This window comes from Numida meleagris, chromosome 8, assembly GCF_002078875.1.
Source record: "Numida meleagris isolate 19003 breed g44 Domestic line chromosome 8, NumMel1.0, whole genome shotgun sequence".
NCBI classification, from domain to species: Eukaryota; Metazoa; Chordata; class Aves; order Galliformes; family Numididae; genus Numida; species Numida meleagris.
This window is the reverse complement of record NC_034416.1, coordinates 1,454,045-1,472,370: the sequence shown is the minus strand read 5'-3', so window position 1 is coordinate 1,472,370 and position 18,326 is coordinate 1,454,045. Positions and strand designations below refer to the sequence as shown.

Sequence of the window (18,326 nt, the reverse complement as noted above, 5' to 3'; positions counted from 1 at the left end):
TTGCGTGTATTTTTGAATGCTGTTGGGGAAGATGGTGAGTGAGACAACAGCTCCTGGGCAGCAGGGAGTTCTGTTGTCCTGTCTTGGGAACTAACAGCTCTTCTCCTTAGGTGCGTGACAGTGCAGGGAATGTGTCCCTAAACTAGAGTTTTGCTGTCTGTAAAGTACCAAGCGTAGGAGATAATTTCATGTCCTTAACTTTGTTATTGAAATAAAGGAAACTCCTTAATTCATAAGGAAGCCTGTGTTCTAGTGGGGAGGCAGCTGCCTGGGCAAGTTTCTGCTGCAGGCTTGCTGTGGGTTTGGACAAGTTACTGTTGCAACAGTTTCCTGATTGTCTGAGAGGATATCGGGGAGGGGTGGTTGTCTGGTTTGTTTTGGTAGCCTCGAGTGGAGAGGTCTGGAAACAAGTTCCTTGCAGGGAAATCAGGAGCATCTGATTGCAGCATTAAGTTCTGACTTTATTGAAAACAGGAAAGGTAATTTTCCCTTCCAGCTTTGAGTGACTGTACAGTGCATAACTCTCACTGCACAAGACTTCAGCCTCCCGGCTATCTTGAGACGTGCAACAGAAACACAAGAAGTGCTTCCAGATAGGTGAGAGAAACTGCTTCAGCCTTTGCCTGGTAAAGATTTTAATAGAATGAAGTCAGTTCCTTAAAAACTTATTAGATGTTCTAGGCAATAAGCCAACCTATTCAAAGGAACATATTGTTCTCCTTACCTACTTGGTGTGCTGTCATTGGGAAGGTAGCTGCAGTTCCAGGCCTGCGCGTGGTGTGCGTGGCTGGTTGTCTGGCCCGGACCCTTGTACTCTGTGGGCAGGCATTGGGATCAAAGGGCCACAGGTTCAAGGTTGTTTCTGTGAGAATAACCAGTATCCTCAGGATTTGATTCTGTATCTGAGTAGCTCCTGCCTTCATCTGCTCTGCAGGAGGCTGGAATGAGAAGGAAAGATCCTTTGCACCAGCAGATGGCACAGTCAGCAAGCCCTTGTGCTTCTGAGCTGCTTGGGGCTGGGGCATGAGCTATGGGCAGCAGACACAACCTTGGTGCCTCAGCACCAGCTGTGCACGGAGTTAACTCAACTTGCTGTCGTTTCTTTTTAGCCTAAAATGCAGATTTCCAGTGAACTGCCATAACGAGACTTAAAAATGGGCTGATGCAAGCTTTCTTCAGCTGTATAAATAATAATAAATGTATAAAATCCTATGTAACATCTGAATAAAACTTAGCTTCACTCATGCGTGTGATAACTGAACTGTGTGATTACCAAGATGCACGTGCAAACTCACTGATAGAAACTACTTCTTTTGGTAAGTATGTTTACTGAAAAAGTAATTGACGTGCACAGTATAATCATCAGTATAATCTGTGCCCTTGCTAATAGACAAGTCTTCTTTATGTTAGCTTGCAGTTATTTCTTTATTGATGTTGTGTTTGAATCTTAAATACCTTTAGGAATGTTAAAATGGAATCCAGTGCTTTGGATGATTCCTATTCCAGCATATGAGGATTTTTTTTTTGTGTTTATTTGTACTCTGATCAGAAAGACACCTGAGAAAATGGCAAGTCAGAGCAAACTTGAGTTTGTTTCTTTGAGGAGATGCTGCTGACCTTCACAGAAGCCTGGCAGCTTCCAAATGTGACTTGCAAGGTGCAGGCTGCTGCTGGTGGCATAATGGTAGGCAGATGTTTCCATTAGCATAAGCGCTAGTCTACACTTGAACTCTAGGTTTTTCTCCCGCTTGATTTTTGTAAAAATTCATAGGAATTAAGTTGTTATTTGCATATATTAATACTTTGAGATGGAGATCCAGGGAAATTAAAATGGGAGCAGCAAGGAGACGTTCAAAAGACTTACAGAGGCCTCAACCTGGTACAAGAGCTTCAGACGTGATGAGTTGCTCGGCTAAAAGTGAATCATTATTCACCACAAGCTCAGCTCTATACCGCAGGCTGCTGTAGCACAAGCATGCAAGTATGGATGTGAAAAATCTCACAGCTGTTGCAAAAGTCATGTTGTATACATGGCCAGAAGAGGAGTCTGCTGGGACTTCAGCAAGACCGGACTGACTTCCGTGGACCTCTCAGGTTCTCAGCATCACAGGAAAAACCAGCAAAAATACAGATGTGCTCAGAAGATTTCACGGTGAATGGCAGCAGTATCCAAGCTCTGAAATCAGCTCTGAATTTCCCTGAGGAAGTTTGTTTTCGTGTTTCAAAATCTTCCTCCTCTGCTTGGGATTCATTCTGTCCCAGTTCCTACAGCTCTGCTTGCAACAGGGTGGGCCGAATTGGATTGCCCCCTTCTTAGCGATGGGGCAGCTGACAGCTTTAGTTTTTTTTAAGTTGGATCATTTTGTTTCTCAGCCTTGTCAGAAGTACTCAGAAAGGCTGGGGAGAAAGAAAACGTTATGGTCTTAAAGTAAAAGTAAAGTAAAAACATGCCTGATCTGTTGCATTTCAGCTCGCGTTCTCCTAGCGTGCCCTGAACTAAAAATCCTAGAGCGGAAGAGAAGGCTTACAGGGCCCGGCGAGTACAGAACAGCTCATGGAGGCTCTGCAGTGGGATGTCTGCTGCCATGTGGCTGAATTACGACTCTGGGAAGCCTGCTGGAGGTAAGGCTCGGAGGGATTAAAGCTGCTCTGCCTGTCCTCATTTGGAGCAGCGTGGGGGATGGCTCGCCTGCCAGCTGTGGCACGGTGCCCGAACGCTTGCACTGATTGTAGCTTTGAGGCTCTGACCAAAATGATTTTAAGTATGTATAATTAGTCACGCTATTTCATTAAAATGATTTCTTGATTATGTGTTTATATTGATGATATTGCCGAGGCAGTGCAAATGGGTGTATTTCCTGTCTTGAGAATAATTAGTCTCACTGTCTAGCGCTCCGCCTCCAGAGGAAATTATCTCTTACAGTTCCAATTATTTCTTACAGTTCCGATTATTTTGTTTACTTAAGCTTCTTTTCTGTCTCTTTGTACAGTGACACCACTCCCGAGCTCCATTAACAAACGTGAGAGTGAATTTTTAAGAATCACTCTGTCTGTGGCTAGCAGCAGTGTGTGTGTGTTTGTTGTAGCAGTGCTCAGCTTCTACTGAGCTGTTCCATTTTAAGGCTTGCTGACACTTGAAGCTGCTCCAGGTTAAGCCCATATGTGGACACCTTATTCTGGAACAGGGACTTCCTTCCTGGAAACCTGATTCCTCACTGTTGCAGAGCCAGGCACTGTTCTTCTGGAATTAGAGTGCCTGCCTGTGGGGTTCATCAGGAACTTACAGGTGTTTTGATGATCAGAAATGCCTCGTTTGGGCTGGGTGGGATGTGTTTGGCTTCTTGGGGTTTTCGGTGCTTATTTATTTTGGTGGGACACTAATGTTGGTTGTAACTCAGCAATTTCATTTGAAGCCCAATAATTCAGTACTTTGCCTTCTCTGCACTTGGCTGTGCTATCTTCTTTGTCACTCCAGGTTCTTAGAAAGCCGTTACCGCTGAGTTAATGCTTAGGAAAACTGGAGATCTGTAGGAGCTGCCGTCCTCGCACCATGGCTCCTCACCCAGCGCGGGCCAGCAGCTGTTGGAGCTCTGTGCTCGCCTTACGGTAGGAGAGGAAGTCAGACTCCTTCACACAAAGCAAGCAGGAGCGCTTCCGTGGCTGTGATCTGAGCTGCAACTGCTGGGTTTTTTTTGCGTAAGTTCGCAGTCTGAAGAGAAATGAAAGCACCTCTCCTTATCTTGTACATCTGATGTGCTGTGCTGGAGTATAAGCTGCTTCCCTTGATGTATGAATTCTTTCGGCTCTTCTAAAAATGGTATTATTGCCTCTGACAGTTGCACACCTCAGCTGGTTGGGGCGGATAGCTGAGGAGCAGGGGTGGCCCTCTGAAGGCACTGCCTCTTCCCATCACTGACCCCCCAGTGTCCTGCTGGGCCCCGCTCTCACTGTGTCTCCCAACCTCACTGATGCTGAGAGGAGGGAAAGCGAAGTGTCTGGCTGAGTGCCTTGAGTGTGGGAGAACGGGGATCCAGATTTCGACCACTTCTGTATTTTTCTATAAATACCCTATTTGCAGAAGCACTGAATGTCCTCATGTCCTAGACTCTCAGTATCCATTATTTCTTAAAGAAATTGATGGTTTCCCAGTATAAAATTTCCTCTTTTCTCTCCTAGAATCGTTTGATTTTCTTCTCTAATTTCACACGTTGAAGAGGTCATGCTGGCCGTGGCCATATGGATGTGTTCTTCAAAGCCATGATACCTCAGCCTTGCAGTGTTGCTTTTACATTCATCCCTTCCCCTCTGGATGGGCTGTAGTCCTTGTTTGTTAATTCTACCAAGGGTTTGTCTTGCAGAGATCAGATTTTTGTTCTTGCCTTGGGCTGCACTGATGCAGGGGCTGAGTGCTGCCTGAATGCGCTCCAATACAACACACATGTCCTGGGGCTGCTCAGAGAAAGAAGAAAGTTATGGGAAAATTGTGATTAAAAAAACAAAAGGTGTTTCCAGACAGTGTTAAATGGTCTCTTGGCAAAGGTTTTTAAACTCTTCCAGGTATGCAGTATGGAGCCTTGAGGAGCAAGTGACCTTGGAATAGGAAAGCAAGTGCCTGGCTTGCTTTTGTCTGGATAGAGCAAAGTGTTGTGCCCCAAAGGAAAGAGGAAAAGAGCTGAGAGCAGAGCATCCTGCTCAGGGAGCAGAGAGACAGTGCCCGACTCCATCACGGCCCAGCTTTGAAGCAAGGAGCATAAACCAGAGGGGAGGCTGAGGGCAGAGCTGGTGCCAGCCTCCAGGCACTCAAACCAGCTGATGGCTCTGTGGGAACTGGGCAGGGTGCCCTGGGAGGTGAGTCTGGCTTCAGGAGAACGGGCACTGCCCCATGATGTGGGTTTGGGGCTGTGTGTTGCCTACAGGTGCCCCTGTGGGATGTGGGGCTGCCCCATAGCTCACTGAGCAGCAGGGCTGTTTGCCATCGTGCTTCCCCATCCAGGGCAGCTCTGCTGGTTTACCTCCTGCCTCTCTGGGCACAAGTTCAGTATTGTGCCTCGTGGCTCTCAGGAGAAGGCACAGAGGGATCCTCTGCTCCCTGCAGACCCTGTGCCAGCCGCCCCGCATCCCTTTTACCAGTAAAAGAGAACTGCTTGACTCTTGCTTCTGAGAGATTGGGTAGCATTTCTAGTAGTGTTTCTAAGGTCACCACCCATCCTGCTGTCAGTGTGTTCCCAGGAACCTTCTGCAGCATGTGGCTTTCTTTGAAAAATGGCAAGGTGGAGTGTAAATCCTTCCTTGGTCCTACAGAGAGAGCATGGCCCTGTCCCAGGCCAGAGAGTGCTGCTGGAGATTCCACATAACCAGGGTGCAGCCAAAGAGATGCCACTGAGTGTTTGATAGGAGAGCCTGGGGGCAAGCGAACCCAGAGAGAAAACTTGGGGTGAAGTGGGTGCTGCAGGTGTCTGTGGGCTTCTGATGGGTCTGATAGTCTGTGCCTGGGTCTGATAGTCTGCTAGCCAACAGGAACAGAGTGGAACGTGAGGCTTTGATGGTTAGTGTTAATTTGCTTAAATAAGAAACCTCTCCTTAAACTCAAAGCCCAAAGCCATGTGATTGTTAGCTTCTGTTTTATGTAGGTCTCCTGGGAACTTTCCCTTTAGCTCACAGACCTCTGTCTGACCACAAGGACTCACCATTTCTTTAAATATTGACTACGTCACGTAACAGTGGGGTTTGTGTGAGATAATGGCACTGAATCACAGGGCTGATGCATGGGCTCCCAGCAGATGACAGAACCTTGTCAGCAGAGACAGATCTTCAGGGGGCTTGAGAGTCTGACATAGAGTTTTTTCACTAGGACATCTGGAAGGGCAGGCAAGGAGGTGAGGCTGGTCACTGGGTGCTTGCACAAGGCCATAGATATCTGTATGGTATGGCTGGTAAAAGCCACGACCTTCACTGACCTGAGCCCTGCCAAGATATGTCCTTCTTGTATCACAGCTGAGCCCACTGGGAAAATGGGTATGCAGAAGAGTGAAGGAGTTTTCAGTTTCTTAATGCAGTGTGGCAATCAGTTATGTTTTTCACGTTCATCCTAAGTTTACTGTTTGGTTTGTCTGGTTTGTTTTTTTTTTTCCTGAATTCTAGGCTTAGGGGGGGAAAAAGGGATTGGGACAGTGGGGAAGAAGAAAACCTCATCAGAGCTGCACTGAGAATTGTCATCCTGACAACCACTGCTCAACCAGCTGCTAACTGTAGAGGTACGCAGCCTCCAAGAGGCTTCATTTCCCCTCCCTTTAGCTTTGTGCTGACCTCTGTGTGTGAGGGTGAGCTTTGACCCAACTGAGGATTTTATTTTATTTTGAGAACTGTTTTGACATCCAAATGCACTGGAGGCTGCACAGGCTCTGGGGACATCTGTGCATGGTGCCAAACTGGCTTCCCTCGTAGCACTGCTCAATCACCCCACGCCCATGGGCAGGATGGAGATCCCTTCACAGGGTGTGCCTCCTGCCACCAAAACCCTCCATGCCCCTCCCAGCAGCTGGTGATGTTCATGGGTTGTATCCAGTGTTGGTTTGACGTCAGGTACAGAAATAGAGCTTGCAGCAGGAACAAGTGCCTTCCCCTTCGAGCAGAGGGCACCGACCACTACAAGCCATGCCTGCGTCAGCTACTCAGCTTTTCTTTTTCTCCATTGCTTTGATGGGGGGAGTGGAATCCTCATACAGAATAGCCAAAGGCATTTTCATAGCACGGTTTCAAATCCCCTCTTGGATGAAGGAGTAATCTTAACCATTTCCTGTCTCGTACTCACAGGGAGGAGCAGTGACAGCTTTGTCCTTTCCCTGTGTTTTAGGACAGCAGGGTTCGTGTGTTGCTTGAACCCCAGTCCCACTTTAGATCTGGCCCTTAATAACCAGATGGATACATCCTGACTGGGCAGCTCCTGCTGGCTGAGGATTGCCCTGTGGGGGGGAGGATGACAGTACTGATAGCCCAGGTGCACGCTCCCCCATTTCCTTCAGCCACTGCAGCTTCAGGCCTTGCCGTGTGTGTCCTGCTGTGCCTCTGCCCTGCTGCTTGACGCAGAGGAAGCCAAGCGAGGCAGCTCCGGTGATGGAACCTCCCACAGCTGGGGCAGGCAGCATGCAAGGGATGTATGGGGGTGGGAATGGGGCTATGAGACGAGAGCCCTGCTGCAACCCACAGCCCAACCCTGCCCCCCGTGTCCCACGTTTCCCAAAACAGAACCCACCTTGGTGCTGCTTCTGAGCAGCTCTGAGTGCCCACATAACCTGTTTTTCCTTGGTTCTGTGCTATTGCCCCAAGAAGAGCTGGGATGCAACCTCCCCAGCTGCTGGGAGCAGATGCTGTGCAGCACCAGGGAGAGCACGGGTGTCATTCTGCAACGGGGTGTTAGAGCGAGGTCGGGTAAAATGCTTGATTTGGACTTTTTTATTTTTTTAATTAAAATGGCTTTTAGATAAGATCAGAACTTGTTGTTCCTCTGAGGGTTGGAGTGTTTTAGGGCGATGGTGAAAGCTTCAAAGTTGAAAATAAACGTTGTGCAACCATCGGAATAAATAAAGCGTGGGGAAGCAGGAGCAGAGCTGACCCCGTGGGAGCAAACTTCAGCTCGACTGCGGCTGGAGCTGCGCGTCCCCGCGAGTCAAACTCCTTCAGGGGTGGGAGTGGGGATCTGAGAGGGCTTTTCTGGTCTTAATAACTCTGTGATTCTATGGCAGAGAGCACTGCTGGGGCCGCACAGCCCCGAACCCGGCTCACACGAGCTCCAGGGCCGTCACAGCACTTCCTGTATGAAGAGACCGTTGGTGCCAATATGAATAACCCGCACCGCTCCGGCAGCGGGGGAGCGGCTGCTGTCCCACCTACGGTATTTCCTAGGTGGGAAAACCAAAGCACAGTGAGTTTTTCTCATCTATTTCTGAACTTCTGACACCCATCTCCTGCATCCCACGCGTCCGGGGCTGGTGATGTCGGCCAGTGTGGGTCGGGGGCTTGTCCCTTCTGGTAATGGGGACTTCATTCCCATCCTGCAATGGGAGCAGTCCAATCGCAGCCTGATGAACGAAGGGCAAGAGCCCCACTTGGGGCTGCTTGAAATGCATAGGTATTCATAAGATGGAGAAAAAGCTTAAAATCCGCATTATCTTAAAATACGAATGCTGCAGTGAAGCGTGTCTGATGTTTCTGGCTCCTCTGGGGGATGCTCTGTGTACCCAGCTGGGTTTCTGCAGGTGCACGTGAGGCATCAGTGCTGCAGGTGCTGCCCTGCCATGGGAGCTGGTGGTGTGTGCTGGGGTGAGAGCAGGACAAGGACTGCGCTGGAAGCTGGGAAAAAGGGAAGTGTTTCCTATGTGCTGCAGGGAGTGCAAGTCGATACCGGGAAATAAATAGTTGTTTTTATTGCCATGGACAAATTACAGCGTGCTGCTGGTCTCTGTGAATTCGTGGTGAATGCAAGCACGTAGGCTGGCAGTGGCTTCTCTTTTATTGAATGGAAGGGTTTTAGAACAACAAAGAAATGGGATTCACATCATTTTTCTACAACATGTTTGCTTTCATAAGTTAAACCTATAAAACAGCGTCAGCATTAAATAAAGTCTTAATATCATCACAGTATTTTTGCACTTCAAAAATGTAACTTTTCAAATGTCCCCGTGACAATTTTACAAGAAGGTGCAAACGAAATCTCAGTTGAGCACAAAGCTGCTGTTGCTTGGTGTTGAAAGAAATGGCCATTAGAAATCCTCCCACCCTTGAATATTTCTTTAGAAGTCTCTCTGAGCCTGTTATACGGCTCCTGGGCTCAGCAAAGAGGGGGTTCCTATTGCTTTCAGCTTCAGACAGCTTTGGTTCCTCTGACAGCATCTCAGCCAAGCTGGGGGTGACGGGCCTGAGCTTCATGAGTTGGCCTTTGTAAGATTACAGGAAGTTGCTCAAATATTGCAGGGGCTGGATCCCAAACTCAGTGCCGTGCTGATGGTAGTGCAGTGGCAGACGGGTGGTTCAGAGCCACTTGTCCCATTCGTGGGGAAAAAAGGGGCCCCAGAGGCTCACTGGAGCCTGAATGAATACCCTCAAAGCAGGAACCTATGCTTAAAGCTTATCTCAGGCAGCAAAAGAGGGCTTTGGGCTTTGCTGGTGGTGTTCTGCTGCTTCTTACCCTGATCCAGAAATAAACCAGAGGTAGAAAAATAAATAAGCGATGGCACAGAAATAACTGATGGTAGAAAAAAACGAGGGTAGAAAAATAGTGTCTGGGCACTCGAGTGACATTGTGATTTGGGGAACTGTCATCTGGTGCACCCCCAGAAGTGATGCCTGGTTGGCTGTTGGCACAGCGAGTCCGTTAGGCTCCAGGATGTGGTCAGCATGGCACGAGGTGGGCACTGGGCACCCTATGGAAATGAGTTGCATTGCTCCATGGTCTTTTGCTTCAGGAGAATACACCACTGGCCCATACACTCCCTTTTAGGACCAAATTCTGCATAGGGAGCCCCCCAAATCTCTGCTGCCCATTGCGTGGTGCTGATGTGACCATGACGTGGCCAGGTGACAGCGGGCACAGCTCTGTGTCCTGCTCCTGGCTGCCCAGCTCAGGAATGGGGAACTACACAGGGTTATTTATACAGGGAAAACCTTCAGCCAAAATATTCAAGCACAATGGGATTTTTCAAGTTTTTCTTTTTTTTCTTAAAGCTCAAATCCTCCCTGAAACCGGTGGCCAAACCCCAAAACCAGGGGCACGGGCAGCCCTGTGCTAGCAGTCAGTGGGCTTGTCCTGCAGCGTGTCCTGGGCTTGCTGCTGGCCAGGATCGTGCAGAGGGACGTTGTCCTGCAGCGTGTCCTGCGTGTGCTGCTGGCTGTAGCCGTGCAGCGGGGCACTGTCCTGCAGCTCTTGCCGGGACAGCCGCCTGCGGAACTCGTCCGTGGTGAAGTAGTAGAGGACTGGGTCCACGCAGGAGTTGAGGCTGGCGAGACACAGGGCCACAGCGTGGAACACCGAGATCACCTTCTGGATGCAGCAGTTCTTAATCTTTTTGGTTTTGACGAAGAAATCCAGGGGGAAGCTGATGTGGTAAGGCGCGAAGCAAATCAGAAACACCAGAGCGCAGGTGAGAATCATCTTCAGAGCCTTTTTTTTCTCGCCGAGGTCGGGTGAAGCAGAATTCCTTTCCTTCAGCGACAAGGCCGTCTTCCAGGAGCAGTACAGGATGATCAGCAGGGGGGTCACGAACCCCACCAGCTCCCCGATGGTCATCATGATGACGGAGGTCGGGAGGTCCACCTCCTGCACGGGCAGGTCGGTGAAGCACGAGGTGGTGTTCTGCGTGAGCCTCAGCAGGGGGAAGGGCAGGCAGCCGATGCACACCACCACCCAGCCCGCGATGCTGATGTACACGTCGCAGACGCGCTTGCAGTCGCTGAATCGGAAGGGGTACATCAGGAACAAGAAGCGGCGGACGCTGATGCACACCAAGAAGTAGATGCTGGCGTACATGTTGACGTACTTCAGGTAGAAGCAGAGCATGCAGAGGCCTCCTCCAAATTCCCACGTCTTGGTCAAGTAGTAGAAGATCCTCAGGGGTAAGGATAAAATCTGCAGTAGGTCGGCGATGGCCAAGTTAATCATAAATATCACGGCCCTTTTCGTCTCTTTCATGTAGCCATAGAAAACCCACAAAGCCAACACGTTTCCTATGAGTCCAGGGATGAGGATGAATGCGTACATGACGGCGTAGTAGCGCCTGAGGTCGGTGACGTTGCAGCAAATGGAGTTGTTCTCCATGGCCTCAGTGTCGCAGTGCATCTTGGGGGGCTGTGAGCTCAGTGCTGCCCCTGCCCCAAAGCTTTGCTTCCCCACCTTCCAGGCACCATCCGCTTTTGCTCTTCATGAATTTTACTGCTGTGGCCGTGCGGGTGTGTGGGATCGATGCTCCAACGCCGTAACGTCATCCTCACAAGGTTGACCTGAGGCTGAAATCAGAAGGTTTAAGGCCCTCCAGCAATGGTGTTGGTGTGTGAGGCTCGGAGACCTGACCACCCCATGCCCTTGGCCGGGAGCTTTGTGCATTGGTCCGAGCTGTGCTGCTGTGTTCTCAGAAGCTGCCCGATGTCAGTGCAGCTGCTGGCGGTGCTGGTCGGGGCGCGATCCCATGCGGAAACGCATCGTCACCGGCTGGAGCAGTGGGCAGCCCAGCGCCAGTCTGCACCCACTCTGGGTGACACTGCGGACCCTCCTTCGATGCAGCTGAAAGACAAAGGGATGTGGTTAGGGCACTGCGTGGAGTCGCTCACGGCAAAGCATGCCAGAGGACGTGCAGAAAGCAGGGAACATCTCTGTCCGTAACAGAAACCCAGCAGGTGGCATCTGGTGGCAGCTCCTCGCCACCCACCCAGCACCAAGTGCAGCCAGGTGCCAAACCCCCGAGGAATGAGCAGAATTTGGGTTCAATCGCTGCTGCAAACCAGGGGCTGGGTGGCAGTTCCTGGTGTTGCTGGACAGAGTTGGGATGCGTGCTGGTTCTGCAGCCCCAGCCGCCCATCGGGTGCTTTCTGCCACCTGAGTACACGCGTGGCAGTGACTCTGACTTTCTCCCCGTGGCTTTTTTGAGCCTTTCTTTCAGCCACCTGGTGAGCGTCACCGCTGGAAATCCCACGAATCGGTTCCGCATCAAGCAAGTAGGTGGGCTTTATTTAAAACTTGTTTGCGTGGTGAGCGGCTGATCTAACCTAAATATATCAGACCAAAAGAAAAAAAAAACCCCAACGAGCAGATCTTATAAATACACGGGGATTCAGCCCTCTGATAGACGTTGCTCTGCTTTGGCTTTTGCTTCAGTGTGAAGGACTAAAGTGGGAACAGTGCGGGTGCCACGTGGGTGCAGCAGACATGGCTGTAGAACTGCATCCTGCGTGGCGCTGTGCGGTGCTTCTTCCTGTGCTAAAATACCACGTCTGCGAGCAAAGCTGACACCTAGCACGTGTCTGCGGGGTTGTGCTGCCGCTTTGGGTTATGAAACGAGAAAATCTGTGAAAGGAAACAGTTCCAGGGGCAGCTTTCTGTGTCCCTCTGTTTGTACCGTGGAGCGATGAGCCCAGCAAGATGGAGATGGTTTTTTTTTCCAGGGAGCCAACATCCAGCGTAACCACGGGCAATAGTCACATTAACTCCAGAAGCAACCACTACTGAGTCGTGGGCTCGTTTTGTGAAGACGTCTCAATTCTTTTCTTAGCTCTGGGGTTGACCATCAGCCATGATTATTTCCAGAAGTGTGAGTAATCTGTGAGTCATAGGGGTCTATCACCATGGGTGGGGAGCCGGGGGCTCCCACTGCTGCTTGCTGTACTGGCACCAGTAGCAGGGGGGTGATGGGGCCAGGCTTCAACAGCACCCATGGGGTTCAGCACCAGGTGGAGGAGGGACAGACGGCCAATGGGACAAACAGCTGCAGGGTCCCCCTGGGCGTGCCCAGGGACTTTCCTGCTGCCCACCCGGGGCTGGGGGATGCTCTGCAGCCCCAGGACCCCGATGCAGTGAGAAACTGCTCCTTGGAAATCCCGGCGGCCGCAGTCTGAAGCACAGAGCTTCAGACAGGGGGCTGCATAAAAAGCAGCCAGAGGCTAATTAAAAAAAAAAAAAAAGCTGCAGAAAGGGGAAATTTTGTTTCACGGCAGCTCAGGGCTGTGGTGGGGGTGAGGCAGGACTTCCTTCTTCCTCCTGGGCTTCTGCCCCCTCTTCGTTTTGCCAGCAGTCCCCATGGTCGGACAGTTCAGGGTGCCGGATGGAGGCTGCTTGGTGGTGCTTAATGAGTAACAAGTAGATGTTATCAAAATAGAATCTCATGGTTATATAAGACTGCTTCTTGGTTTTGGGGAAAAAAAAAAAAAAAAGTCCTCTCTCTCTGGAACCAGTTTTCTGGCAGACATTTGGGTTTACATCTTCCCCAGGGGCAATTCTGCATCTCACTGTTAGCCGTGCAGATGCCTCTCTTTCCTTCTTCTTTGTTAGCGTCTGCCCACAGGAGCCGCTGTGTTTTTGTTGGCCATCATCCTCAGATCCTCATGTGTTTGGCCATCCCAGTGACGTCACTGTACTTGGAGTCAGGTGAGCCCTGACCTCTGTGCCCCCACCCTGGAGTCGTGCTGGGAGCAAAGCTTTGTGCCCCAGCCCTAGGTACCATCAGCCTCCAGAGTATCCATCCCGTGCAGCATCTCTTCCGAGCTGAGCACCCACCCTGCTTTGGGTTGTCATAAAATATTTGCTAACCGTCTGTTTTCAAGGCAGATACAGCTGTTCTGGTTTGATTCAGCTGCAGAGCACTGGAGCAGCTGCCCATTCATCATCGCCTGTGGCTGCTTGAAACATGAGTCACTCAAGTGCTGAGTGCTCATTACAGAAGAAGAGCAGTGAGAGCCAAGATTGTACAGGTTAGGGCTGGGGGGCATTGGCACAGCTGAATGAGGTTTCCTTCCATTGTTCCTCATTAACCTCTCATTTGCTCACACCCCAGGTGTGTGAGTGCTGCCAGCCCCATCCCTGCGGTGCTGGGAGTGGTCTGGCTGCCAGGTCAAGCAGTGAGGAGTCCCCATGGGTGACTGTGACCCCACCATCGCCCCCAGGACTGCTTCTGGGAGGATCAGATCGGACGCTCCGTCCTGGGAGCGCTTGCTGGGGCTGCCCCAGGAGCAGCAGCTGGGCAGGCGGGGGGATTTTGGCCGGGTAAGTCCCACCAATGTGCATGAAAATGTAAACACTTGAATTCCCGGTGAGATACTCTGCTTTCGCCTCTTAGCCATTTGCCCAAGCTCTTCTCCTCTCTTATTGGTATTTATCCGTGTTAAAAGTGGACAATGCACGCTGAGGGAGTGCTGGGGGTCAGCCCGGAGCCCGTGCCGTCTCCTTTCCCTGGTGCGCTGTGGTTAGCTGGTCACCAAAGCCGTGAGTTTTCCACCCAAAATGCTGGCACACAGCCTCGGGGCACAGCCGCGTGCCCCCGGGTGAGCAGAGCGGATGCTCCCGCAGCGCCCGCTCCACCCCATCCCCGCAGCAGCCTCCCCAAGGCACGGTGAGCACGGAAGAACCTTTATTTTTTCCCCCTTATTTTTCCCATTGAGTCTCCTTGCTTTCAGTCCCTTTGAAGATTCCTGATGGTGCCCTTCTGCTCGGCCTCCCCTGCCCTCTCCTATTGCAAGAGGCACAAAGTTGCCTTGAGAAAAGGTTGGAACTAGCTGATCTTTAAGGTGCCTTCCAACCCAAGCCATTCCATGCTCTACCTGCCACTAACAGTAAAAAAAAATAATAATAAAAGAAAGAAATAAAGCACAACCTACCCCAGCAACAGAGCCTGACCCGAGCGTGCTCCTACCTTGGCAGAGCCGCGGTGCCCGGCTGTGCTCCCACCGCTCTCGGCGCTCAAAGCAAAAGTGCAACCGCTGCTGCGGGCGTGCAGGCTGCGCCGGCGCGGGGCCCTCCCCGTGGGGATCGCCTCGCTGCTGCTCGTGGTGTCAGGGCAGAGCCCAGCGTGCTGGTTTGGTTGTTTCTTGTTTTTTTTGGTTTTTTGTTTGTTTGTTTGTTTTTCCTTTTTTTCCCCTTTTTATTTATTTCTTTCTTTATGTGGTCAGGGGCTCTACGGAAGCGCTGCTGCTTTCGGTGGGTTTTGGAAGCAGCGCTTCCTGCTCGGTGCCGTGTGGTGGCAACGAGCTGTCGCCTCTTTGCAGAGCCCCTCGTTGCAAGGGCACGGGGCTAATGAGGCTGAGGGCTGTGTTCTCTCGTCTGTTCACGTTGGATATGAGGAAAAATTCATTCTCAGAAAGAGCAATGATATGCATACAGCCCAGGGAGCTGCGGGGTCACCATCCCCGAGGTGTCCCTGAGCCGTGGGGATGTGGCACTGAGGGATGCGGTGATGGGCACGGTGGGATGGGCTGGGGTTGGGGATCCTAGAGGTCTTTTCCAACCCTGGTGATTCTATGATTCATATGTGATGACTTTACTCTTTATCCCTTTCCCACCACAGTGGTGTGGGTTGGGGCTGCTCTCCCATGCCACCCTGCTCACTGGTGCCCAGCACAAGCCTGCCCTGTGGGGATAAGAGTTTGCATGCTTTTAATACAAAATGCAGAACTATTTGCTCACTTCTGTGTTTCTTTAAGCATTCTTTCCCCCGGTGATGGCAAATATAGAAATGGAAGATCTGAAGAGTGATGTGGAAAAATGAACATATGCATTAACTGACATCCATCCGTCTGGAATGGGCTGCCCAGGGAGGTGGTGGAGTCACCGTCCCTGGAGGTGTTCAAGAAATGTTTAGACGTTGTGTTGAGAGACATGGTTTAGTGGGGTTATATTGGTGGTAGGTGGATGGTTGGACTGGATGATCCTGTAGGTCTTTTCCAACCTTGCTAATTCTGTGATTCTACGATCTCCTTGGCCATGGGTGCACTGGAATCAGTGGTGAAGGCTTCACTGGGACAAGAGCCTTCCTCTGTGGTGCTTTGTGGTGTCATGATTTTAGTGAGCAGTCATAGCAGTTCTCTCTCGAGAAGGTGCGGGTGCCCCATCCCTGAGGTGCCTGAGGCCGTGGATGGGTCCTGGGCAGCCTGAGCAGGGGGGTACCCAGCCCATGGTACAGGGGTTGGGGCTGGGTGGGCTTTAAGGTCCCTTCCAACCCAACCTGTCTGTGATTCTATGAGATCAAGAAGGATTGAGAACTGTTGAAGGGTTGAGGAATGAAAATTCAATTCATTTTAGTACTCTGGTCCCTGTGGTGGCACAGCTCTGTGCAAGGGTTGCATCTCTCAAAGCACACGGGCACTTGGCTGCTTGAGCAGCTGTTGTTCTAATATGTAGAGCTCACAGGCATTGCTTTTGAAGCCTGATGATTACTTAATGCACGATAATTAATCTTGAGTGGGAGCTGTCAGCACTGTGGTGTGCTCACCGCAGCGCTGTCCCTTGGGCTGAGGGTTGGATTGATCTGCTGCTGCTGCTTGTGCAGTCAAAGCACTGGGGTTGGGTTCTGCTGCTTCTGTGGGGCTGGGGACCCTGGGGAGCTGCTCCCTTGGTCGTGTCAGTCCCACAATGTTTCCGTTGTTGCTTTCAGCGATGGGGAACATCCCTGGGTGCGCTGCGCCTCCTGGCAGCTGCCCGTGCTCTCTGCAGGGTGCTTTCAGCCAAGCCATTGCAAGAAAACCCTTTTCCTCCATCCTTTCCTCCCCAAAAGCATGCGATGTAAAATCTGGTTGTCCCCAGGTTTCTCAGCCCCGGGGCTTGCCGAATGACCCCCCCAAATGGGGCAGCTTGGGCAACATGGGAAGCAGCCTGCAGCCGTGTGTGTGTCTGCCTGGGATGCTCTGCAGCTCGGGGTGCTCCACTCCCCCATCCTGTGGGTTCGGGCGTTGCTTTCAAAGTCAGCCAAGTGCCGGGAACAGGGCAGCATCAAGAAAACCTCACATCTGAATAGCGCCTGGGCTCCGAAAGGGGTGTATTTTTTCTGTTTCCTGCTCAGCTGTGCGATGGATGCTTCGCTATATGCTTTTATTTCCGCAGAAGCCGGCCCGTTTATAAGAAGGCATGGCCCATGTTTGGGCAGCACTTACTGTACAGATAAGCTTTTTTTGTTTCAAAGCCACTTTTGGGAGCATAACCATATCCTGTTTTGGCAGTGCCCTGCTCGCACTGCGCCGTGCTGCGGCTGACCTCCCTATTTCGGAAGCTGAAGGCAGGGCTTGCAGTTGGGGTGGCTGCATGCCTTCCCACCTCAGGCTGGTGCTAATGAGCTGGTTTGCTAATGAGCTGGTTTGCTCGGTGCCAACTTAGCAAGGAAGAGCCCAGGGAGGGCACATGGGGCATGGGGTGTTTGCAAGGGAGCTAGCGCTGCTCTCACCAGCCCATGGCCAAAAAGTTCAGCCTGGGGATGAATTTCCTCCCTCTCTGCTTGTCTCAGGGAAATAATCTTTTTTGTTGTTGTTAAAAATACAGATTAAAAAATCCCCTGTGGCTCAGCATGGCAGTTCTTGCAGGGAAAGCCTCACTGGGTGCAATGGGTCTAGGCTGCACTGAGTCGTGGCAGTGACCCTCACCGTGTGGGGTGTCCCAGCGATGTGCAGAGTGAGCACATCAGTGCGCTTTTCCACGTGCTGTGAGCAGGGATTTGTGGCTGGCACCGCGTCGTTCTGCAGCGTGAGGGGCTGACGATCAGCTGCGGGTTGCTCAACCGATGCCACCGCGGTTCACATCCGTGCCCCGAGCTTTGCAGGGCGGTGGCTGAGCCCATGAATCAAAATTTGGGCTTGGGTTGGATGAAATCATGCCTGGCTGGAAAACCGCTCCCTGCCTCGGTTTGGTTTAAAGCAACAAGATCTGCTGGCCTTCCCTTCCTGCAGCACCTTCAGAAGTATTGTGTGCGAGAGGCATCGCCCTGGGCAGTCCTTGTTTAAGGGCTGCAGAATGTTGGGTGTATAATTAATGGCATGTGGGTGGAATAACTCATTGCCTGTGGATAGCACAATTGCACGTGGGATCTCAGGACGCGGTGCCAAATGCAGGGAGCCCAGCTTGGCTGCTCACCCACAAGTGAACGCGCTGCTGTTGATCTGAACCCCACCCCCTGCTCTCCATTCTCTCCAACCTTCAGCTTTTCCTGTGCTCCTGCAAAGCAAAGCAAACCCTCAGAGCATCTGCTGTGGGAAGGGAATCTCCTTGGGTTTGGGTAAGACCCAGCAGATCCTCTTCTGCCAGAGCAGAACCGGTGACAGCAACAAGCAAAGCTTTCACTTAGTCTGTGTGAGGTACAAGAGCAAAGTCCCCTCCCATCATCTCTCTGTTCAGGAGATTATCAAAGCTGTTACTCTAGCAGCAGCAACAGCAAAATCATTGCTGTCCTGTGCACGTAGCCCCCAGAGGGTTTCTTAAAAACAAATTTCCCCTGTGAGCTGTGGTGCAGGCAGGGCCGCCCTCCGGAACAGCCTCTGCTCTCTGCACGTGACACTGCTGCCAGTTTTGATTTTTCTTTCTTTTTCCAGTTTTCTCTGAGGAGGAAGCAGTGAGGTCTCAGCGGTGACGGAGCTGCTGTGGCCAGGTTTGCCTTCGCTCAGCGCCAAGAGCGGTCGCTGGGCTCCACCGGGAAGTCCACCCCAACGTGCATGGATTTTCAGCCCTAAAAAAACATTTTTTTCCCCTCCAAGCAAGCAAGGAGAACCCTTCCTCTTGTTGCTCTTGCGTGTTTTTGGTGATGGATTTGGGCACACGGGGGGGCAGCGTGCACTGGGGGGCAGTGTGTGTGTGTGCTGCCTGCCCTTGC

The 18,326-nt window shown here is 51.4% G+C and overlaps 1 protein-coding gene across 1 annotated transcript; it reads right to left on the bottom strand.

Moving 5' to 3' along the window:
- On the bottom strand, positions 997–14,598 carry GPR174 (G protein-coupled receptor 174). The gene is made up of 2 exons (XM_021405921.1): positions 14,391–14,598; positions 997–11,272 (listed from the first exon to the last, which is right to left on the bottom strand). The coding sequence occupies exon 2, from the start codon at positions 10,829–10,831 to the stop codon at positions 9,782–9,784; it is 1,050 nt and encodes a 349-aa protein (XP_021261596.1). The 5' UTR covers positions 10,832–11,272; positions 14,391–14,598; the 3' UTR covers positions 997–9,781.